We start from the raw sequence: 24,886 nt of genomic DNA on the forward strand, positions 1-24,886 counted from the left end.
CTGTGATTAAAAAAGCGCCCATGAGACATTTAAAAGCAAATATATAGAATATTGAGTAAAATAATGGAATAAAAGCTGAATATTGTATAGTTTTAGTGATATGTCCCAGTCATAGGCAGGGCTTCCAGTTTCTCTTTCTTCTGGAAACGGGAGATCTTTTCTTTTTTTTTGCAATTGCCAGAAGTGGCATTTTATACACTTTAATTTGATCTTATAACTTCCATTGATAAGAAATTAAGCATATTTTAGGACTGTTACAATGTTTTGCATTTTGACATTGACTATTACGTGCCAAAATTAATCATTTGATTTCATAATGTTTCTGGATGTTTTACTTTTGTGTTTTATTTGTTGTCATTTCACATTATTCTTACATTCTTACAATAGTTTATGTTTGTAAATTTATTTTTTATGTAAATCAGCATTAAAGCAGCACAACTAATGTTAGCACGTGTAAACACTCAAGTTCCACATTTTCCCACAGAATTCCTGTCTTTTACTTCCCAATTTAAACAATTATGATATTATTATAATTATTTGTTTCCATTGCAGTGTAGAAAATCAAATAATTATTTTCTTCAAGCTAAATACAAGTTCTTTCTTCTGTCTTTTGATTTTGGAGAGGAAAAGAAACGTGGACATGCATGTTTGGTGAGATTCACTTGATAAGATTAAACACTATCGGTTTCTGAGGTTTCACAGATGAGATGATGGACGTTCTTGACTCTGAAACGGACAGAATAACCCTCCTCTGCTCTGTCTTTCCCTGTCAGTGGAAGAGAACTCATCCGGACGTCCAGCGATTCGCTGCGATTACTGGTGGCCAAAACCCAATCCAGGAGCTTCATCACCAGATGCTGAGAACCAGAACAGACTCGCCTGGACGCTTGACTCCATCATTGAGCTGATCTTTCCTCATTGATCCATTCAGACAAATCTGCAACTCTAATATTGTGCTGAAACCAAAGTAAAGGCAATTCAACTGGATTCATTCATGCTGTTATTTAAGTTGTTCTTGTTGTTGCTTCTGCTGGCAAACTCTTTGTCTCAAAAGGCCAGAATAATATGTTGAAATCTCCCATTCACAGTAGCGTTTATTTCTCACTTTTCTCTCTATCTTTAATGTAATATAGTTTAGCACATGTCTTTTCTTGTGCTTAAAGAATCATCAGTATTTTCCTTTATTTCAGGGTTATAGTTCAGTTTGCTGTGTTTTTGTCAGCTTTGTGATAAAACACGTTCCCTGTAGGCTCTTAGCCTTGCCCGAGTTCCCGTCTGGCACAGTTATCTGCATGGCCCTTATTTGTTTACAGAATCCTTTTATCTCTTCCAGCAGTGGTTCAGTCAGTGGGAAAAGTGAGTGTGGATGTGAGATTCATCTGCTGGTTTAGTCTTATCTGAATGATTCTCAAGACTCTCACTGGTGCTGTAACAATGGCCAGTCAGAGCCGAGACATTCTCCAGAGTCCAGTCACAGTCACATATCTCCCGCTGAGGGGAAGCCGGCCCGTGCCGCTCTTCCTGTCGGCTCAGACGGGACGCTCAGTACGTCCTCTCTACTGAAAGCACAGAAAATGTGACCTGCCTTAATCTCTCCTGTGTTTTCTCCTGTGTTTTAGGGTTGCATTTGCACACTCAGCATTTACATATATATTCGTAGTTACATATGTGTGTATTCCACTGTACATTCAGGATTTATAAATAATCATTGAGCTTTAAACTTTATATTTTGACTTTTAAACTTTATATATTGACTTTTAAACTTTATATATACTCCCGTTCCAAAGTTTATTTGATCAAAAATACAGTAAAACAGTAATACTGTGAAATATTATTGTAAAATGTAATGAGTTGAGTTAACTTAAAAAAGTGAGGAAACCGATTGCCTTAAATTTATAAGTAAAGTAATGCATTACTTTTGAGTTGGTAAAACTAAATAGTATTTGTAAATTAAACTTATTCATTAAGTATAGTATAGTATCCATTTTAAGTTGGCAAAACTAAATAGTATTTGTAGACTAAACTTAATCATCGAGTACAGTTAAGTACTGGTGACTCAAAAGCATTAGTTGAGGTAACTTATTATTAGTGTTCACTTTACTAGTAAATTTAAGGAAACCGATTGCCTCACATTTTTAAGTAAGCTAAACTAACAAAAACGAGTAAAGCAAAAAACGAACTATGCATTCATTTTATTGTAACAGTGTACAAAAATTGTTTCTTTAAAGCATTTTTAAAGCAAAAAGGGTTGATGGTGAGAGTGATTAAAACAACCAATTAATCAACCCTACAATAAAACATTTGTGTTACTGCAAACACACAGATAACTGATTAAAACAGACATTTTTGTTGTGGGTATAGAGATTTGTCACCCATCAATCTGGATACAACACCCAAAATGCAAATATAGACCTAAGACAGTCTTGTTTCTGCTATTACAAACATATGAAAAACAAGTTTCGTTAATGCAGTTTTGGTTATTGTATCCAATAACTGACAGTTGATTAAATAAAACTCACAAATTACGTCAAAATTGCAACAATTACAGTTTTGCTTTTTAGGATTTGAATCCAGGATGACAAAATTATACATCCAAAGTGTAAAAACAGACCTACAACAACAGTCTTGTTTCTGCAATCAGCTCAAATCTGATTAAAACAACAGATGTTTTTTTAGTTGGATTTGTTTTAATCAGTCACCCATCAACCTGGATACAACACCCAAAATCCAATAACAGACACAAGACTAAATCTTTCTGTTATTACTAACAAACACATCTTGACTAAATAAAGTTTTGGTTTTGCATTCAGGTTGGTAGGTGTCTGATTAAAGCTATACCAAAAAAATGCAACAACAGACCTAATGCAACACGGTCTTGTTTCTGCCATCAGAAACACAAACACACCTTGAACAAAACATCCAATTTATGCAGCAATTACAGTTTTGTTTTTTTAGGATTTATACCCAAGTTGGAGGACAAAAAAAAAAAAAAAAAAAAATGCAACAGACATCCAGTAACAAATCCTTGTTTCTGCAAACACTAAAGATTTTAAATAAAACAGATTTGTTTTAATCAGTCATCCATCAACCTGGATAAAACGCCCAAAGTGCAACAACAGACCTACAATAACTTGGTCTTTTTCTGCCATCAGAAACAAACAAATACATTAAAACAGTAGGTTTTTTAATGATTGCAGTTTTGGCTTGAGAGATTTGTGCCCCAGGGAAAGAAAAACCCTTTGAATGAACTCAAAAGTGTTTTTAAGCTGTGAAGGGTACTCCATATTTAAAGCATAGATCAGCCCAAAAACAAAACACATGGCATGTGGAACATTCTCAAGTCCATCCATTGCTATAACACCCTCCAAAATGATTGCTGTATCAGTGACCTCCAATGGCAAACCTTGTGGAGACATGGGGCTGTCCTCTGGCACCACAGTGAGAATTCCTATTGATACTTGAGGTGCAACAATATCAATGTCCTAAGAAAGACAGAAAAGCAATATTAAAATACATTCTTATATTCCAAATGCAAACAAGTGCATGTTCCTTTTAAAAATGTAAACTGCTTAAGGTGCTGTTAAGTAACTAGTAAAATTGTAACAGGGCTTCAGTGGGAATTGTCAGTGATAATTTGGATCTTTTCAGCAAAAGAATCATTGAAACATTTAATAGCAATGTCTTTAGTAAAACATTTACATCCATCCCATGATCGGTTTGGTTTCAAACATTCCTCAAAATATCTTCCTTCGTGTTCATCAGAACAAAGAAATTTATACAGGTTTGTAACAAAATGAGATCCTTTCCCGATCCTTTTAATGTTTAACTTATTTAACGCTAATTATTGGTCATCGAAAGGCATTTTTGTTGTTACTGCTTAAACCGTCTGTACCAGCAGAGTGAGGCGATAGGGTGGAGAAGGGATGCTGCTAAAACTGTTACGGGACATAGGTAAAGAATGGCTATATATATACAGACCTCTTTGCGCTGAGTAGTTGGATTGAAATTGAATTGGAAAAATTCAAGACACTATTCTATATGAGATTTTTATACTTTGAAAACGGTTTCATCCACATTAAGATTTATTTGATTAAATGTTATGGAAAACAAAGAATATATTTTACTTGCATTTTATCTATCTTCTATGTGCTTTATATAAGATCTCTTAAATAAACGTAATGCTGACACAAAAATTGGGACATCCTTCTTGTAGCACTTTTTACAGATATTAAATTTGAAGAATACTTACAAAGCATGTTTGGAAGAAGTCTGTAGTGTCTTCCCCAAGAAGGACCGCAAGACCACGGAGAACTGCTGTCCGTCGAGCAGTGACATCAGTGATGTTCTAAGAAATAATACATAAAACATCAAGCTCAACAGTGAAAACAGATCACTTTAAACTTGACAAAAAACACTTACTGCAGACTTCATTTGCATTAGAAACTCCGAGAGCTTTTCTCCAGTTGTGCCTTTCTTTGATTCGAAAACTTCCAGAAAACGAGAAGTATGTTTATCAAGGGCTGAGAAGAATTCTTGCTTGAGGTTTTTGCTTGTGATCCGGTTGAACTCAGCAATAATCTACGAAAAGGAGAACAAAAGAAGCACATTAAGACTTAAAACATTTTACATGCCCTAGATAAAATGTGTCTTAATTACCGGACTTTCCCTGAAGAGTGCTGGCCATCTTTGTAAAGTTTCTTTTACTGAAGGCTCCTTTTCAACCAACTCTTTTCTTCTTAGCGAAAAAGTTATGTCCATGTACTGTGCTGTGCTATCAGTGTAGAACTTGGATGTCGTTTCTTCATTTCCTCCACAATTTCTAATCGTTTTGATTCCATGCTGCTTTCATTTTCACCAGAAGGCATATTGGGAAGAAAATTGATCTCGAATCGTTTGGGTTTCTTGACATTTCTTGGAGAATCTTGGTTCCCTCTTTTCATTGAATTAACAAGAACATCGGTGCATCCAGCTCTCCGTAGTTTGCTCCTGTAATTACCCATTTTCAACGTTATACTGTTTTTCCATCCGTTCCATCCAGTGGAGGAGCCTGGTTCAAAAAGGCAACAGTCTGTGTGAAGACAAGGAATTTGATTGGTTCTTGTGTAGCTTCCATGTTTAATCCGATAATGCTTCAATAGCAGAGCTCTCTTTTCACAGAAATAAACACAGAACTTACACTTCCACTGCATGTCCACTGCACTCTTCAAAGAAACAAACTTCTGCAAAAAAGATAACAGAGTTAACAAAGTATATGGATTAATGGTAACAAGCAATTTGTAAAAACATTATTTTTAGCATCCACTTTAAAAACTTGCATAAAATATTGGTTTCTTTGCAGCACATCTCTTATTTAACATTCTTTTGCATTTTAAGGCATTGAATTAATGGTTTTCGGGTCGATTCTAAGGCGATCTAAACTGGCTCACGAATCACTAATTTGTTCAGTATATGGTCTGAAGGCACGTGAGGTGTTTAAAATCAGAATGAGTTTTTAGTCTTAAGAAAAACAAAAAACAATGTCGCTTAGACACACGTGCTTACAGAATATATAACCTTACACGTTATTGTATGTATTTTAGAACAGAAGGCAAAAATCCTGTATACTATGCTCAAATGTTCAATTGCAGGTATGAGTAACGTTACTCATGTAAAGAGCTTCACTCGTCCATCACTAATCTGAAAACAGTTGTTTATATATATAAACGACATCAACACTAATTATAAACTTGTTACTTTTCCATTGCATACCTTTTCCTTTTACTCAAGTAATTATTAAGACTATAATAGTTTTTGTTACTCTATCCACCTCTGTAACTTGTCTGTTGACCTAAAACACGTTTATCTTAAAAGTAGGGTTGCCAACTTCAAAAAAGGAAAATACGGGACAATCGTGGTTATTTATAGGAAAATGAGGGACACTCAAAACTGTACGTCATTTCAGTGTCTGCAGTTAAATATGTTTAAAAGGTTATCAGACATAAACACATTTGTATTGCTTTACCTATTTATGTATTTAATTCTAAAAATAATTTTAATGTCATAGGTAAAAAAATGTCATTACAAACAAACCATCATTCAAAATAGCAGCATTTATCTAAAATAGAAAGCGTTTTAACATTATATAGGCTTACAGTTCAAAAGTTTGGGAGATAATTTTTTTGGGGGAAAAAATAAAGAAAGTAATTGCCTACTTTTATTCAGCAAGGATGCATTACATTAATCAAAAGTGACAGTAAAGACATTTATAATGTTACAAAAGCTTTCTATTTACTTTCTAAGGCTTTTTTTAAACATTAAAGGGGTGGTAAAACACGATTTCACTTTTCTTACTTGAGTTAGTGTGTAATGTTGCTGTTTGAGCATAAACAACATCTGCAAAGTTACAACTTTAAAAGTTTAAAGCAAAGGGAGATTTTTGCTTTTAAATAAATCAATTTCTAAGAACTACAAAAAACGTCCAGTAGGGACTACACAACATTCCTGCGGGCTTGCTGACATCACTAAGCCCAATATTTACATAAACCCCTCCTCCGAAGAAGGATTCGCACAACTGCTAGTCCTGAAAGATGGAGCAGTTCCAACTTTAAAAACAGAAACTGTTTACGGGCCACAACCTGTAAGTATGATTTATTTTTCGTCGTTGTGTTTTCCTGTGATAGTTCGTATTGTTAATTGTACGTTGTAGCAAGGAAGTAAACGAAGGACAACGCTGTTTGGCTCCACAAACCAGTTTGTTAAATGCTAACGTTAATTCATACTTATCCGACAAACACATACAAACTTCTGTTTAATATCACCAGCGCAGCGAACTTGGATTGTTCATGGTTGTTGTCGTTTATGTGATCAGTGTAAATTATTCTTTGATTATAGCTTTTATGTATTGTTTATCTACATGCTTGTTTATCTACAGGCATGCTAAACATGGTTTTGTGTTTGATTTGGCTACTGTTGTAAAGCCAATGTTTAGTGTTCGTATTGGATTAATAGTTCAGGCGACAGATATTTAGCTACAATCGTTCTAAATATACAAAAGTAACAGTGTCATATAGCGATCTGCAGTCTTAAAAAACATACCTTTCTGAAACGTCCTTTAACAGCCGTTCTTGAACAGTTTCTGCTCGATCCTCTCCACTAACATTCTCTGGGTCTGATTCGGGCTCAAACTGGTATGGCAATATTGACGCCGTTGTTTACTGAAGCACAAACTACCGGTAAAGATAAGGGGGCGTGACGTTTCCGAACAACGTGCACTTGGAGGTTAGCGAATCACAACACACTGGGCCAGCTAACCAATCTGAGCACGGGACAAATAAATTAGGCCCAAAATACGGGACGTCCCGCCTAATTCGGGACAGTTGGCAACCCTACTTTAAAGCGAGACGATTACCAATTGTTAGATTGCTAAGAGCAATTCAACGTCATCCATCGATTTTATATCAATATTTTAACAAATACTACTGTTTATGAACTTTGATTGGTATATTGTTATTTTGTAATGAAAATGTAGCAGTTAAACTATAAAAAAAAAGAGACTCACCTCATCATGCTCTCATCCAGCCATGTGCAAATTAATGAACCGGCTATCTGAACCAAGTAGCATGTGTAGTCTTCTTCTTCTTCGTCCAATTAATGAGCTCTCACTCCTTTGGAGTATTACCGCCACCTACTGTATATCTGGTGCATTCACAATACTTAAACTTTTAAGTTGAGCTAAATGAACAAGTTGAGTTTAAGCACTTTGTGTGGGGAAAAAGTTGGAATTACTTAGTTAAACTAAGTAATGTCAACAAACTTAATCAAATAAGTTAAGTTTACTTAATCATTTTAGTAAGCTCAGCAATTACATTTTACAGTGTACAATTTAAAATATTATTTGTAAAATGTAATTTATTCCTGTGATCAAAGCTGAATTTTCAGCATCATTACTCCAGTCTTCAGTGTCACATGATCATTCAGAAATCATTCTAATATGATGATTTGATGCCCAATAAACATTTCTTATTATTGATAAAATTATTAAATGTTTATAATTTTTTTGTGTTTAATAAAAAGTTGAAAAATAACAGCATTTGTTTTGACACAGACATTTTTGTAACATTATAAATACCTTTACTATCACTTTTTAACACTTTAATGCATCCTTGCTGAGTAAAAGTATTAATTTCTTTCAAAGAAAATGTTTTTAAAAATCGTACTTATCCCAAACAGAACAGCGGCATATATTTAGATTTACTATTCAACTATTAAAGATTTTTAAATATAGATATTTTACAACTTTTATTTTACAATTTACAATTTGGATACAATTTGGGATATATATATATATATAATTTTATTTAGAAATTTTCAGGGTTTTAAATTATATATTCATTTTTCAGTCACAAGTCAAGATTTTTCTAATAATATATTCAGATTTTCAATTATATATTCAGATTTATAAATGTTTATTAAAACTTACAACTCTATACATAGATTTTTCTTTATGTCCTGTGTGCCCCCCATGATATATATATATGTATGTTGTAGATATTATATGACTGCATTGTGCGCAAAATATTGCATGCATAATTTTCACATGACTTTGGAGTAATTATTATAACTACACCATTCATGCTCAAAATACAGGGTATATACTTCAGTAAACAACGTGTTATATATGGGGTGGTCCTCTTAATAAAGTTGTTTTTAATAAAGCTACTATTTAAGCTATTATAAGATTCTGTACGGGATACATCAGTTAATGGATTGTTAAGCACATTAATCAGACATTATGTCCCCGTCCCTCTGTTAGAGTATGTATGCTGTGTTGCCGGAGCTGCTGGACAGTAACCCTTTCTCTGAGAGCGGACAGCTGCGCACGCCTGCGGGAGTCAGCCAAATCCTGGACGTCCTGAAGGAGGCCCTGACACTGCTCAAGACGTTCCTGGTGCACAGCGAGATCACGTCTCAACTGCTGACCTACCTGTTCTTCTTCACCAACGCCTCGCTCTTCAACGCGCTCATGGAGAGAGGTGAGCACATGACCTGTCCTTCTGAAGACTCAACAAAACCTGATGGTGATTCGCACTCAAAAATAGAGTCAATTTACTGTGCGTGAACTCTTTGATTTTTTTTTTTTTATGCAAATCACCACTGAGGTTTCAGTGCAAGTTATATGGATTCACACACCAAAATAAGACCACAAGAGAAGATGAGAGAGTGTGTTGTAAACTACTTTGTAGAACCGGCTGTTTTCACCCCAGTGCTCTTGCTTCTCTGTTGGGACGTGTTTCTCACAAGGGTGTGAATTTTACAGAGTGAATATTTGCATCCAGGTGTAAATATCATTGGTCTGTTTGCGCGCAATATTCTGCTGAAGCCAGACACAACTATGACTGGTTGAGTTCAAATCCTACATGTGACTTGATGATTATTGAAAAATAAAGAGAAGCTTAATATGATGAACATGTTTTACCACTTGCACTAATTGTGACTTCAGAATAAATATAGTTGTGGTTGTGTTTGCAGGGTCTGGCGGTGGTTTCTACCAGTGGTCTAGAGGAGTGCAGATCCGGGCCAACCTGGATTTGCTGATGGACTGGACTCAAAGCATCGGGCTGGGAGATTTAGCTGCCGACTCCTTCCAGAAACTCTCTTCAGCCGTCAACCTGCTCGCGACTCCCAAAGAGACCCTTCTGCAGGTCAGAAACCCTAGAGATGCTCCACAAGAGCTTGCACAGATGCTGAAGGGTTGTTTTAGGGATGATTCCAGTACCATGATCATGTACTTGCACACAATAATATGTTCTGACACAAAATAAATCAAATCTTTACAGGATTCAAACAACATTCAATTTTATAAACTCACAGTTAAACAGTAAAAAAGACAATATTTGTACATTTAGGAAAGCTCTATTTTGCATACAGATATTAGATTAATAATGTGCCTTAACCTGAATTAGTTCATTCATTCATTGCAGTAGAAAATGAGAATTTTGGGGAAATGTTTCATTTTCTAAAGGCTAAATATAATTTTATAATTTTAATTTATCTTCAAATTTTGAGGCAAAATATGATTTGAACCATCTGAGGTGAATCTACCCAATATGTTGTTTCCTATTGTCATGGAAAACCTGGAATTATCTGGGAATTTTGAAATTGTGTTTTCCAGGCATGGAAAAGTCATGGGAATTAATTAAATCTAAGGGTGTGTTCACACTTGTGGTTGGGTTCTCTTGGTTCGTTTGATCCGGATAATAAAAAAAAGAAGAAGAATAGGATACATTTAGTCCTGGTTCGCTTCGTGTTCACGCTGTTATTTTTAACAACACATAAAGATACAAAACAAAACAAAAACAGCTTTTATGACGTATATTTTACGATGGAACTTACCAAACATCCAGAACAAAGCTGTGTTTGGGGGTAAATGTGCTTGTTGTGTGTGCGTACACACAGTATGATGGTATTTAGACCAGCTGAGAACTTGTGTTGAGCTTGTGTCATGTGGCAAAACAGCGGCATGAATCGCCTTCGTCACACACACACAAACCAAGATCTGCTTCAAGAAGACAGTGTTTTTGTGCCTGAACTGAACTGTGATTGTCAACATCACGACTATGACGAGATTAAACAGGTTTGCTTGAGCATTCTGTCCTTTTTAAGGGTCACATCTTGTGTCATCAGGACCTGTTTTTGGTTCGTTTAGATGTCTTTGTTCTGTGTTGAGTTCATATTTCAGTCGAGAGTTTGTTTAAATCGAATCAAACCTGCCAAGTGTGAACACACCCTTTACACATCATGGAAGTCTCTATACTGAATATTAATTGGTAACACTTTACAATAATGTCCTATTATAACATTACTTAATACATTAACTAAGAATGAGTAATACATTTGTTAAAACATTGATTGATCTTACAATTTTTAACCATTTTTATTTTAGTAATGTATTAGTAAATGTTAAACTTCACCCTAACTAGAGAAATGCTTTAGTATTATGTCTAATTGTTAGTTCATTTATTGATCTTTGTTCATTAACAGATAAAAAATGTATTTTAGTAATGTATTAGTAAATGTTAAACTTAACCCTAACTAAAATAGTTCATGTTAGTTATACTAATAATAACAAATTGAACCTTATTTTAAAGTGTTACCTGTGCATTTTTGTTGTTACACACTGAAATATTCCATCAGCTATAGATATTTCTCTTGTGTAGAGTAAAAGTTACTTGCAACCTATAGTGTTGTGAGAGAAATTGTATCTTGAGTTGTTCCCGTGAATGAATAAGTCAAAACAGTTCACAAATCAGTCTGAATGATTCATTAGTGAAGGCTAAATCATTTTAAAGGCCCTCATCCAGAGATAACAATTCACCAGAAAGGAAATGCTCCGGTCATAAAGTGAGTGCACCCTTATATTGTTTGTTCACTTCGCTTGACAAACGGCTTGATCGAGTTTCCTTCTGAATAAATAAGGAAATTCTTCAGTTGCAAAGAAGAATTAACTTGGATTTGACAGCAAGGTGCGCTGGAGGTTGTGATCTGGGTTTGACTGCTGATTGGACAGGTGTGAGTATCAGTTATAGAAACACCAATAAAAACCCTTGTAAAAGACATAAAAATGACGTGATGTTTCAAGAAATACAGAGCAAACCTGTTTCACAAGCCCAAGTTAATTCAATATAACCTCATGATGGCATCAAACTCATGACAAACGTCATATTTACTTCTTGAGTCATGCCTTTTTTCCGCTCACCACGTAAATAAAAACCCGTTCAGCCTGTCATATAATCCTGAATAATATGCATTATTCTGCTCAGTCATCAAAGTTGAATCATTTTGTAAATACAATGTAGACGGAGTCAAAACAGCTGTTTTTCTGGTCTTAAACCAGTTAACTTTCTTCTAAAGCCATTGATAGTGGGGGGGGGGGGGGGGGACGCATTGTTTACTCTTTTGTGCATAAGGAAGTGAGTTTCACTTAACTTATCATACCATAAAAGAAAGGCAGAATAACAGAGGGACAGTGTAAGGTTTACAGCACGTCACCCAAACACATCCTGTACCGTGGGGGTTTACAGGTCTCGTGAAGGCTCTGCAGTAAATGAACTTTGACCGGTAAGCCTCTTAGCCTATCAGAGAGCTGGATTACAGCTCTGGGTGGGAGGGGCTTGTATGATCTCATGTCTTAAGTGACTGAGTTTACTTTAAACACACTCCACACAAACATATACATGACTCACTCTGTCACATGATCTCTGTGTTTATTTGTCCTGCATTACGCAGTCAACCTTAACAGTAAATGAAGGAAATGTAAATATTTCAAAAACTGAACCACATTTCATTCCCAATTGGATTAAGGGTTTTTCTCCATTATTAAAACCATGACGGACTCGGAAAGATACCCTTGTGAAAAAGAATTACACTTTAGCTTACTTTTAAAAAGAGTACTTATTACAGAAATAATGTAGTAAAATAATATTTTTAATTGCATGTTTGTATATAATTTAATAATACAATATACATTAATAATACAAGATCTTTTTTTTTTTTTTTTATCTGGCAGATTTTGCCAAATTGGCAAACTTTTTTCATCCATAGTCCCTAGGAATGTTGAACTTATTAACAAAGAGTAAACAAACAAACATTCTACACACAAATACAAAACTACAATACCAGAATGTCATTTACAAATGAATGAAAATGTGTTATAGTTTAAATTTAAGTATGACTTAAGTACACCTTTAGATGTTTTTTAATTTTTTTTAATTTTTTTTTTATTGTCTGGTTAAAGTGTACTATTGAATTTACTGACAAGCATTTTTTGTAAACTTTTGTAAATTATATTCATTTATATTGAAACTTGTATTTAAATGTATTTGTAATTACACTCTTAAAATTACGATTTTGAAATTAACTTTAAAGATAATTAACACAGTTAAAATTATAATCAAGTACTTTATATGTGCTTTAGTATGTTAGTCAACACATCAGAATAAGTGCACTTTAAAACATGAAAACATATTAGTCTGAACAGAGAAATCGCATGCGGAAATCAAACAGTTTTTGCATTTGTTTGAACTGGCTGTGACTCTGGGTTAACATCTTTATAGCCCAAGTGAAGGTGAAATTTAACTTTGGGTTCAGCAATGTTTCACACATTTCCACAGATTCCATTTAAACCGGTTGCGTGCTCGTCGAGGAATAGTTTACCTAAGATTTTGAATCATCTGGGATTAACAATTGTAAGTGTGAAAAAGTAACCTAAAAACACCCTATCAACCTCTATTGAACACCATAGCTACACCAAAGACAACCGTACCAACCACTCCGAACACTCGAGCAACCAATCGATCTAACCCATAATACTGTATTGATCTGAAACTTTTAGGTCAAGCCAACATCAAAGTTTGTCTTGAGGAACTGTACTTTTCTGGCTAGTAATATGATCACATGTAGCACTTGTTGAGAGTAAAGAGACAGCATGTGTCTGTCAGAATCATCCAGTGTGCAATTAGAGAATGTTAACTTCCTCTATCCGTCAACAAACAATGGTTGCATGTCAAAGTTGCTGGGAGACTGGTTGTTAAGTTTCCACCCATGGCATGAGCGCACAGTTTGTGGTTTGTAAAACATCCATTTCTGCACATAGTTGCAGATGTCTTTTCCCCTTTTCCATCCATCTATTTTTGGGACAGCCATTCTGACTATTCAGTCCAGCCTTTTGTGGGTGTCTATAGCAAAGAAAAATCACAATATGACACAAGTTCTCTCAACAGTCTCTTAAACTGTCCTTCACAGATTTGTCATATATTCAAAATGCAGTCAAAATCAGAGATCTCCAGCATTTCTCATCAAATTATTCCAAGACCAAATGATCTGAGCTTCTATCCACATTCATTGCCATTTGTCTCATTTGTGTGTTTAAAAAAAAAAAAAAAAAAAAAAATTATGTTTAAGAAAGCTTAGGAGTAAGATCTGAAACAAATTTGATACATTTCCATTCATTTCCATTTTTGGTCTCTGAGCAATATTTTATTTAATGGTGAACGAAGACGTAGATCCAACATCTACACCAGACCTGTTTTACTCATGGGACTGGTTACTTGTTTAGCCCTTCTACAGTCAAATCCTTGGAGAAACCAAGACCAGACCTGGCTACGGATAGAAGTGAAACGCAAATAATTTGCACATTCAGCTGGAGAAAATGAGTTACTCATAAACATGCGTCTGATGCACATGCACGACTGTGTTGTGGCTTTATTAGCCAAGAGTGAGTCCTGCGGTCCTACAGATCACAGCCCTTCCCAGACTCATGTAACACCACCCATCACGTGTTTGAGGCGTCTTAAAAATGTCTATGCATCAGCTAAATGATTTATAAAAAATCTCTCATGCTTCATTTCAGGGTATAATAGTGAATCTTGCCACGTGACATTTCTTCCCCAAATCAAAATAAAGATATAAGAAGTAATATTTAGCAATGTCTTCCAACTTATTATCTTAGTGCTACAGACATTGTAACTTTCTCTCAACTTTCACCCTAAATATATTTCATTACTTTGATTTATATTTAATTGGTAAATTAAATTAAGTAACTATCAGTATAATTGGCATGCAACCCTCAAAACAGTGTATTAAATATTTTTAAATGTTTCTGTAATGTTGCTGTTTGAGCATGACAGGTCTGCAAAGTTACAGTGTCACTCCAGAGGGAGTCTTGAGTTTTCTTCCAGGAACAAACATGTCAATATTCCTCATTTAAATAATTCCCACCCAAGGCATACGTAAAATAAATGAGTATGTTGAAACTTGCGGTTATGGAATCAGGCATGGCATTTCTGAAACTTATGGAAAGGAGAGGCTTCATATAGACAGGAACTAAACAGAGTGTTACTGACAGACTAGGAAGAGAGGTGCTGCAACAATGTCAAATATATTGTCTTTTGTACTTTCAAGCATGAAAACCTTTTCTAGAAGACCCCAAAACCAAAATCAAGACTTGGTAAAAGAGCGTTATAGGTCTCCTTGAAACTTTGTTTTAGTTCAAGGCATATGGACTATATTCTGTATTCAAATTAAATTAAACTAAAAAAAAAAAAAAAAACTCTAAAGATAAACTCTCTGTTGAATGAAACTAAGCTGTAACTGTAAGGAAATGCCTAACATATCCTGTCAGGTTCAGCAAGAGTCTGTTGTTCTAGTGAGTTTGTACAATAATGTTCATTCCCAGCCACTGCTTCCTATATAATTTTGTGAAGAGATTGGTTTAATTATATACAAGTAGTGGATGTTATTTTGTTCTGGATGCAAAAAAATGACACAGAAGAAAACACTACTCTGTTATTTAGACAAGACACAAGTAAAGGAGAATGAAAAAATAAATGTGGAGTGTTATTTGGTGAACTGTCTTTTGTTTAAGTGTTTTGACTGTATTTCCTTTGCGGTATTTTAAAGATGTTTGGTTTGGTCGACAATAGAGTTTACTTGTCATGTGTTGTCAGAGAATATGTACCCTTGTGAAAAGAATTTTTTCATCAAAGTACTGGAAACTGTTGTGTCCACCCAATTATTCTCCTTACTACATAGACATGTACTAAAACATTCAGACTAAATGATATTTGACCAGGGTTGCATATCTCTGCTAGTGTTACTTGAACTAAGTGCTACATGTGACACATTCATTTTACATTGTGTTGCTGTTTCTGGACAGACACTAACCTAGTTTAGATTCTACCCGTTTGTTTGTGTAAATGTGATTGTGTAAAACATCTTTTCGATGGTAAAGGAGGGTACACCACAAGGCTCAGTCTTGGGTCCTTTGCTATTTTCTTTGTACATGCTCCCTTTAAGTGATATTACTAAAAATGTATTTTCATTGTTATACAACACAAAAATTTCATCTAAATTGACTTGTGAGATGTGTGAATGAGTAAACTAACTGAAAGCAGTTTTTTTTTCCAACCGTTACCATTGCTAAATCATGCTGAGCTGTGTTTCCCAAAAGCATTGTAAGCCATATCCAATTCTGTGCCCATTGTCTGCTGCAAAATCAAGATTACAATGCATGTGACCAATCGTGGGTCAACACATCTCTAAAGACATTTCACCAGCACTTTTCTCCTGTCCTGAATAGTTAGCTAACCCTGCTGAGAAATCTGGCTAGGCCTTAAAAGCCCTTTTAGTTTTACGTGAATTTTTCATTCTTCTATGCATCTGTGTGTGTTTACAGGCATCATGGTCCACTCTGAGAGCTGAGTTTGTTCATCTGAACCCTGCACAGCTGCATCATATGCTGAGAGAGTACAACACAGCCCGTACGTGCCCTCCATGCTGGACCCCGTCTCCAGAGGATGCAGCGGCGGCCCTCCATACATGTGAGCTCAAATATGAACACACACATCATCCTGTAATCACAGATGAACAGTGACATTTGACCATTGTCAGTTCCATAATATAGTATACCTACAGCCTAAATTGATTAAATACTGTTTTATATGTGTATTTTAAAAGGTTTGCCTTAAGGCCCTGATATACTCATGACAAAGTTATTTTTCTTTCTTCACTTGGAGGTAAAAAGAAGTTTGAAATACCTTTTCAGCAGTATAATGTAAGCGAATGTCCGCGACACCACCCAAATTGCTGAGAGCAAGCATTTAGATGAATATGTATATGTAATGCAATGCTTTTCTCTCAATAACAAAATAAACATACAACAAAAATGACAGCAGTGAGAAAACATCTGTTAAGAAAGCATCTGATCATAGAGATGTGGATATGTTTGCACCAGCTCCGCAATTCAACTCTCCAGTAAAGTCACATCACATTTATTTGTATATCGCACATTATAAAATTGATTGGTTTAAAGCCGGCATCTTTAAAGCAATAAACATTAAAATACAGTGTCAGTGTTGCTTTCAACTAACCTTTTTAGCATTGGGTGCTTCATTATCAGGGGGAGGTCTACGTATAAAGGGCTCAAATGATGTCTTAAATGCTCGCTGAGATTCTCTGTGCCTGACAGCAAAAATATTTTTTTGTCTTAGCTAATATCCTGGAAAGTTTCGACAACCATCCTCCTCTAATCCTGCCCAGCAGCATCTTTCATCTGGAGCTGGGAAATCCCATCACAGAGCCAGGGCTGTTCCCGCCATTGCAGAATCTGCAGGAGTTTATCCAGTCTCTCCCAGAGAGCCAGACACAGTCTGATCATCAGCCCTCACAGGTAAACCTCCTCCATGCTGTGAACGCCCTAGACGCCACACAAAATGCACAGACATTTAGTGCAATGGTTAGTTGAAGAGTGTAGAAGTTTTTATTTAGAAAATTTTGTTAATTTTCACAGTAAGGAACGCCATCACGTTATAGTTTTTCTGCCTCTACTCAGAGACTTTATTAATTTAAATTAAATCCATACCCCATATTTCTCAACACTGTTGGTTAAATTACGGTGAATTTAATAATAAAATATTTAACTAGCATAAAACTCTTTGACAACTAGCTATTTTTCACTTAAGACAACCAAATCATATCTTCAATATGATGCTTTTTGAGAATTGTTTAGTCTCGCTTAGAACAAAACCGACCAATAAGAGTAATATTGCGTTGTAATATGCCTTGCCTTGCCTAATATTCTAAAAAGCATAATAGGGGCACTTTACATCTCGTGATAGAACAAAACCAACCAACATTTATATCTCTTGATAGAACAAAATTACAAATATTTATATCTTAATTGCCTTTGAGTGCTCAGATGTCATTATGCCACTGATATATGTGCTAGACAACACTACAAATACAATATAGATAGATCTAAATCCGGGGGATCACTTGTATCCTGGTTTTATATTGTCATATCATCCAAGATCACTTGATTCAGGTACAGCACTAAGGCATTACTGACATATCAGTATGACTTTTTCCAAAGCTGCTTTGAAGTGATGCATACTCTGAAAAGTGCTCTACAAATCAATCGAACATGTCTTGAAATATGAGCTGATAATTATTTTTGTCATTTTGGATTAATTCAGGGCTCCAGCAGTAACTTGAATGAAGAGACTGAACCAACGACTGAACCAATCACCTGCCAGGATTCAGAGGCAACAGATCAACACCCCGTCACCCTGACACCTCCTCAGCTCCGGGAGTCTCACAGCAACCTGAGCTCGTGTGAGGCCGTCCTGACCCAGAAACTCAAGAGCCTGGAGCTCCAGAACAGCTTGTCTGGGAGTACAGACCTGGGCTACCACAAGAGTCTGGCCCTCGACCCCTCCTGCCTGCTTACGCCTCCCAACACCCCTCAGAATCTCGACCAGGCCGAGCTGGAAACCGGCCCGCTGGAGGGGGCGACACAGCAGACGGCACGCCAGCACAGGAAAGGTAATCCGCATGTGTGTGAATAAAAAAAGGTCCCTGCAGGTCCTCAGCTTTGTGAAATTTAAGGTTATAAAAAGTATTTAATATCTAAAATGGTAATTGGTAAATTGGTAAAATGATTGTTTACTTCTGGAACCAGACTGTTGCACTCTATAGTAAAACATAAACATTTCAAAATAAGAGTCCCAGTGTATTTTACGCTTGTTTATAAATAAAAGTCCATTATGACTAAAGTTTTTCCTGGTTATTATTGGTATTTTGGTTACACAATAAACTGTATCTGGCATTAAAGTCAACACAAATTTTTGTAGCTTTTGTCTCGGCTGACGTGTAAAATTATTCATTTTAAGTAGGCCTATAACAAATTTCAACTTAAGAGCACATGTGGACCTTGGGAAAAATGTAAGCATCAATCCCTGACTTGACCATGATCAAGCAAGACACCAAGACACTTGCTGATCTGCTTTTCTCCACCAGATTCTGGATAAAGGTCTGTTTAGTCTCTGGGAACAACAACAGAAAAAACAGTGTTCCTTGCATACGCATGATTTTACACTGATGTAAAGCTACATGAAAAGAGATGTAGCTCTTGTTCTACTTGTCTTCTATTAGTTTGTGAGCTGTACTCTGAGAAACACCTCAGACATGTTCACCCTGTAGTGTGTTCCCTGATTTCAAAGGCAGGGTGTATTGTCTTTGGAGGAGTATTGGGTGGTGCTGGTGTTGATGTGGAGTTGGGTTTGTGTGCTCTGGCTCCATCGGGTGAAGAAGCTGGAAACCAGCATATCTCCTCTCCAGAATGTTTTTCCCACGCATAATATATTTATAATATGAGCAATGGTCAGGTGAGAACAATCCAAATTGTGCCTCAATCTCTCTCTCTCTCTCAAGATCAGGTAAATCATAGAGTTTCTTCAGCGCTTTAACACTTATTGTAGCGGCATTTGGAGGAATATGTTTAACTCTTGCTGTTTCATCAATGACGAGGAATGATTTCCATGATGACAGGTCATACATTTTTAAAGGATTGAGAATCCAATCAACAGGAAGCCTTCATTAACTAAAGCAGCATTCAGATTCAGATCTGAAAAAAAACAACATTTTGTGTTAGTTTACCCAAAAATGAAAATTCTGAGGTATTTAAATGAAACCTAAGACATTTTGTCCTCCATTAAAAGGCCATTCCAACAAAACTTCAAAAATGTCATAAAGGCATTGTAATAGAAATCCATCTGACTCCCATGGTTGAATCCAGATGTTATGAAGCAATGCAAATGCTTTGTATTCGTAAAAAACATTTTATTCACAAAATATCTCAACTTCCACATAGTTTATCTCTGATGTGTGTTGACGTTCTCTACTATATGGCTGTTTATGTTGCCAAGCAAATTGTCACATTTAACAACAGCTTCAAACACAGTCCAATCAGAATATAGAGCCGAAACAAAGAATGAACGAAAATAGTGTGTAAACTTGGACATTTGTACATTTAATATATAGTTAAGGAATGGAAAGCTCTACATGTGGCATCCCGTTCCCACTGGTTTCCCGCCTCCTCTCTCTGAAGACTAGTGTGGGTTTTCCTAATCAAAGGGACTCTGCTTAGATCACACTAGTTTTGGCTGTTTTTTTTTTTGGTACTGGCACAAATCCTATAATCTGGTTCAAGAATTACAGAGAGGTGGTGATGTCAGGAGAAAAAAGAGCAATGGATAAAGCATCATGGGAATTTACAGTTGACTTGCTGGGTGGAATCTTAATGGGGACGGGCATTGTTCAGGACGCGGGCCGGGTGGCCGAGCGCTGGAGGAAAGCCCTTTGTGTTTCCACCAGCCCACAGCAGAAGATCTTCATGGGAACAGGAAAACAGTCATTCTTGTATCATCATCATCATCATGCAGAATTATCTGATGTTTATGTCAGTTCAGTTGTTTACGGGTGACTTTTGACCTTTCCCATTTGACCTACAATTCTGATTTCATTTTGACTTTAATGCCATGATAATAATATTGATAGTCCTGAAAACAACCTTCATTTTCTTCATGCAAAATATAATTCTTCTGATTTTGGGATGATGTTTGGGATGACCTGGACATTCAGTGATATTTGAGTTTGTTTATGCTTTATTTGATCTAGTGAAGGCCCAGAGCTGATGATGTGATGCGTTTGATGTTGTTTTCCCAGTAAAGAACGGCCTGGAAGGAAACACAGACCAAAGAAAAGAGGAAGACGAGGAGGACAGAGATGAGGTGTTCACCGTAGAGCTGATGAGAGGACCTCATGGTCTTGGTCTGGCACTGGTGGATGGAATGGTGAGAAATATCTTTGTCCTATTTTTATATTCTACACTTGTCTACTCTTTCTCCAGTGAATAGTATGTGAACTTTTTTGTGCTTTGCGGTAATGGGAATTTAGCAGGAAAATGCCCTGGACAAGTTTGGTTTAATAGACACTCTCTATTTACTGTAGACGACGTAACATTTGAAGCCGATAAATAAATTTCGGTTCCTCTGGTGAGTTGATTGGCATATTGACTTTAATAGTTGTTCCTTCATTGTGATCATGCTTATGAAATTACCCTGTTTTATATATAGAAGGTATTTCATTTCTCTTTAGACACACGGTTTTATATGTCGAATGCAAACTGTAATGCCATTTGAGCTGCACAACACCTTCAGATCAAGGCCAGTCAACAGCTGTTATGATTAAAAATAACAGGGCTAGATTAGATCCGGACATGTAGTCTGTGCTCCAAAACCTAGAGAGCTTCCTACATAGACAGCATCCTAATCTGTAAAGGGGAATACACCCTAAAATAAAACTCCTGTCAACATTTACTCACCCTCATGTTGATCTAAACCCAGTGAGTCTTTCGTGTAAATGAGGGATTTCCGTCCCTCCATTGAAAGTCCATTCACCCAAAACTTTCATAACGTTCATAAAGACCTCATATAAGGAATCCATGTAAATCGAGTGGTTTAATCCACGTCTTCTAAACATGTTTTGTGTAAAATAGATTTTTTTAAAATATTATAACCTCACTTTATCCACTATCTGGCTAGATTTGTTCACTGAACTTGTTGCGGTGCATTGTGGGATTGTCTTCTCTGCAAAGGACACATGTGTTGCTACCTTGGTTTTGAATTTGGTTTTGGTCGATGATGTCTTGGACGGCAGGACAATGCTGTTCCCTAACTTTTCTAACAGATTTTGCATCATGTGAGACCTTAAAATACTGCCTACAAAGGCAGCTTACTATGCTTTGGAACAGAGCCATAGTTACTTTGAGCTATTTTGTTCACTTGCTCAGAGACTTTGGCCCTGTAAATGACTTGGAATTGCTGACTTAGGTGTTAGCTATGAGGTACACATGTGGGGGGGTTACATTTTACGAGAAACTGCTCAGTAGGGGACGAATGGGTTTGCGTTGGCCACACCGATCGTCTTTCGAAGCCAACAATGAGTCCAGAGCTTGACTGAACGTGAGATCTCCTGTGTTTCCCAGAACTGCACTGACATTGAGGTTGATGTTAACAATCAGATGAACTGAGTAAGAACCTGATGACTGTGTGGTTTAGCATTCAGAGACAATAAAACATCTACTTTCTCCATGTGACTCAGGAACGCTCTCAAACAAATGCATCAGTGGTGATTAAGGTGATACAGAAACCAATCATTCACTTCCTGCTGGTGCAGATCCTCATCTAGTCATCGCTAATCTCGAGTCTTCTCTTTGTTTTGTCTTGTTGGTAACAGAAAACTCCCCTGCGAGAGAGCGGGATCTACGTGAAGTCAGTGGTGCCAGACTCCCCAGCAGCGCTCAGCCAGAGACTCCGAGTGGGCGACCGGATCCTCGCTGTGAATGGAGTCAGTCTGGTGGGCCTGGACTACCACAGGTGAACACTACAGTTTTAAGAGACAAACAATGTTCATGTCATGAAGTTATCTTTGAAAATCAAACATGGAGATGAAAAACAAGGATTGTTGCTGCTTGCATTGCTAAATGCTAAACAATCCATAGTTGCAAAAGACCCTGTTACTCATTAGATGAACACAAGTTTTAAGCAAGTGTGTGGAGTTAACTTCAAGTTGAGTGATAGTTTGCCTTATTTATAAAAAAGTTAGCTCTACTTTTGTTTTTACAGTTCCTCTTATCAAAACATTTGACATGCTGACCTTCCGCTGTAATACGTCATCTTGTCTCCATTGATTAAAAAAACATTCCCATTCACTTTATTTTTGACTAGATTTTTACTGATTTGGCTGAAAGAATTGATCCTCTGATTGAAAAAAAGCTGAAAAATGATCTTTTTTGAGAGCAAATATATAGAATATTGTCAAAAAGCTGAAAAATATTGTATTGTTTTAGTGATATGGCCCAGTCATAGGAAGGGCTACTTGTTTTATTTTTTGCAATTGCCACTAGTGGTGCAAAAATTACATATTTTAATGATATATTATAACTTCCATTAATAAGAAATGAAGCATATTTTGTGACCGTTAAAATGTTTTGCATTTTGACATTAATTAAGTGCCCAAATAATTGATTTTATAATGTTTCTGAATGTTGTTGTGTTTTATTTGTTCTCATTTCACATTATTCTTACATTCTTACAGTAGTTTTTAATTTATTACTACTTTTATGTAAATCAGCATTAAAGCAGCACAACTAATACTAGCATGTGTAAACACTCAAGCTCCCCATTTTTCCTCAGTCTTTCTTTCTTTTACTTCCCAATTTGAACTATTATTTTTCATTATTATAATCATTATTGTTTGCATTATAGTACAAAAATTCTAAATTATTATTTTCTTTAAGCTAAATATTCTTTCTTTCTTTCTTTCTTTTTTGGAGAGAAATAATGTAATATGTATGTATGTACCCGGAGCTCCTGAAAAACTACAACAAATTCAGTGGTGGATAAAGATCATTCTGATTCTGAAACAAGAAACTTGAACATGTTCATAAGATTCACTTGATAAGATTTAACACAGGCGTCTGAGGTTTCACAGATGAGATGATGGACGTTCTTGACTCTGAAACGGACAGAATAATCCTCCTCTGCTCTGTCTTTCCCTGTCAGTGGAAGAGAACTCATCCGGACGTCCAGCGATTCGCTGCGATTACTGGTGGCCAAAACCCAATCCAGGAGCTTCATCACCAGATGCTGAGAACCAGAACAGACTCGCCTGGACGCTTGACTCCATCATTGAGCTGATCTTTCCTCATTGATCCATTCAGACAAATCTGCAACTCTAATATTGTGCTGAAACCAAAGTAAAGGCAATTCAACTGGATTCATTCATGCTGTTATTTAAGTTGTTCTTGTTGTTGCTTCTGCTGGCAAACTCTTTGTCTCAAAAGGCCAGAATAATATGTTGAAATCTCCCATTCACAGTAGCGTTTATTTCTCACTTTTCTCTCTATCTTTAATGTAATATAGTTTAGCACATGTTTGAAACCATTGTTTACCAGTGTTTTATTTTGGTTTAGCATCTGTCCGTCTGTCATCTTCTGCTTTGGTGAGAAATAGTTGTGGTCCTGACAGGGTTATTTCAGTTTCCTTAAAGCTCAAACTGGAAACACACAATTACAGCTTCATTCTGTTCATAACATCCAAATACTGCTGTAAATATCAGCCAGAACTACATTAGTTTTTAATATTTAACCAAAGTATCACTATGAAAGTGCTGTTTTAAATGGTTCATGTTGCTGATGTTATGAAACTACACCTGTACCGTTTTCATATTGATGACATTTCATATTGATATTACTTGTGCGGTTCCTGATGTCAGTCATAAATGATGATATTCTCCCTCAGTGCCAGAGAAACAGTGTTATAGTGTCATCTGTGTTCATGATGGCATTAAAAAACAATCTGTTGTAATATTTATGTGTTATTGTACAAGTGTAATAAATATTATTTTGATTTCTTCTTAAAGAAAAGAGGTAAACTGTGTTTTTCTGTCGAGTGTTGATGTATTCCCTATTGAACGGGGAGTTGTGTGTTGCACAGTCATAACAGCTTTCTGGCTTTAGGGATTTTAAATATATGTGCAAAAATATAATTTTGTCAATGTTTTGGAGAACACAAGCTTATCAATGGCTTCAGAACTAACAGACATGGACTAAAAGCCAGAAAACTCTAGTTTGTCGTTCACAGGGTGTTGAACTGAGTCTCGTCCTGCTCTGGGTCTGTTAGTCTGAAGAGGGTTTAGAAATGAAATCTAAATAAAGTAACAGCACACTTGTGTGTGTGTGTGTGTGTGTGTGTGTGTGTGTGTGTGTGTGTGTGTGTGTGTGTGTGTGTGTGTGTGTGTGAACGAGGAGTCCAGCTGCTGCTGTGTGTGTGTGTGTGTGTGTGAACGAGGAGTCCAGCTGCTGCTGTGTGTGTGTGTGTGTGTGTGAACGAGGAGTCCAGCTGCTGCTGTGTGTGTGTGTGTGTGAACGAGGAGTCCAGCTGCTGCTGTGTGTGTGTGTGTGTGAACGAGGAGTCCAGCTGCTGCTGTGTGTGTGTGTGTGTGAACGAGG

The 24,886-nt window shown here is 36.3% G+C and overlaps 2 protein-coding genes across 2 annotated transcripts in view; one reads left to right on the forward strand and one right to left on the reverse strand.

The window, feature by feature from the left end:
• The window catches only part of LOC309499923 (uncharacterized protein), a 389,370-nt gene that overhangs the window by 96,140 nt on the left and 268,344 nt on the right, over positions 1–24,886 (reverse strand). The window lies entirely within an intron of this gene.
• On the forward strand, positions 6,542–24,604 carry LOC309511039 (ras-associating and dilute domain-containing protein-like). Its single transcript, XM_082186053.1, has 9 exons — positions 6,542–6,616; positions 8,792–9,011; positions 9,508–9,680; positions 16,211–16,355; positions 17,025–17,203; positions 18,009–18,357; positions 20,539–20,666; positions 22,111–22,250; positions 23,439–24,604. The coding sequence occupies exons 2-9, from the start codon at positions 8,795–8,797 to the stop codon at positions 23,524–23,526; spliced, it is 1,419 nt and encodes a 472-aa protein (XP_082042179.1). The 5' UTR covers positions 6,542–6,616; positions 8,792–8,794; the 3' UTR covers positions 23,527–24,604.

Source organism: Leuciscus leuciscus (genome assembly GCF_965113295.1).
Source record: "Leuciscus leuciscus genome assembly, chromosome: 1".
Classification (NCBI taxonomy): Eukaryota; Metazoa; Chordata; class Actinopteri; order Cypriniformes; family Leuciscidae; genus Leuciscus; species Leuciscus leuciscus.

Bases quoted from the DNA above. Each gene is read 5' to 3' on its own strand.
- LOC309511039 (XM_082186053.1), top strand. From the start codon at position 8,795: ATGTATGCTGTGTTGCCGGAGCTGCTGGACAGTAACCCTTTCTCTGAG. The intron at 17,204-18,008 runs GTAAACCTCCTC...GGATTAATTCAG, and splicing joins CTGATCATCAGCCCTCACAG to GGCTCCAGCAGTAACTTGAA. The intron at 22,251-23,438 runs GTGAACACTACA...TTTCCCTGTCAG, and splicing joins GTGGGCCTGGACTACCACAG to TGGAAGAGAACTCATCCGGA.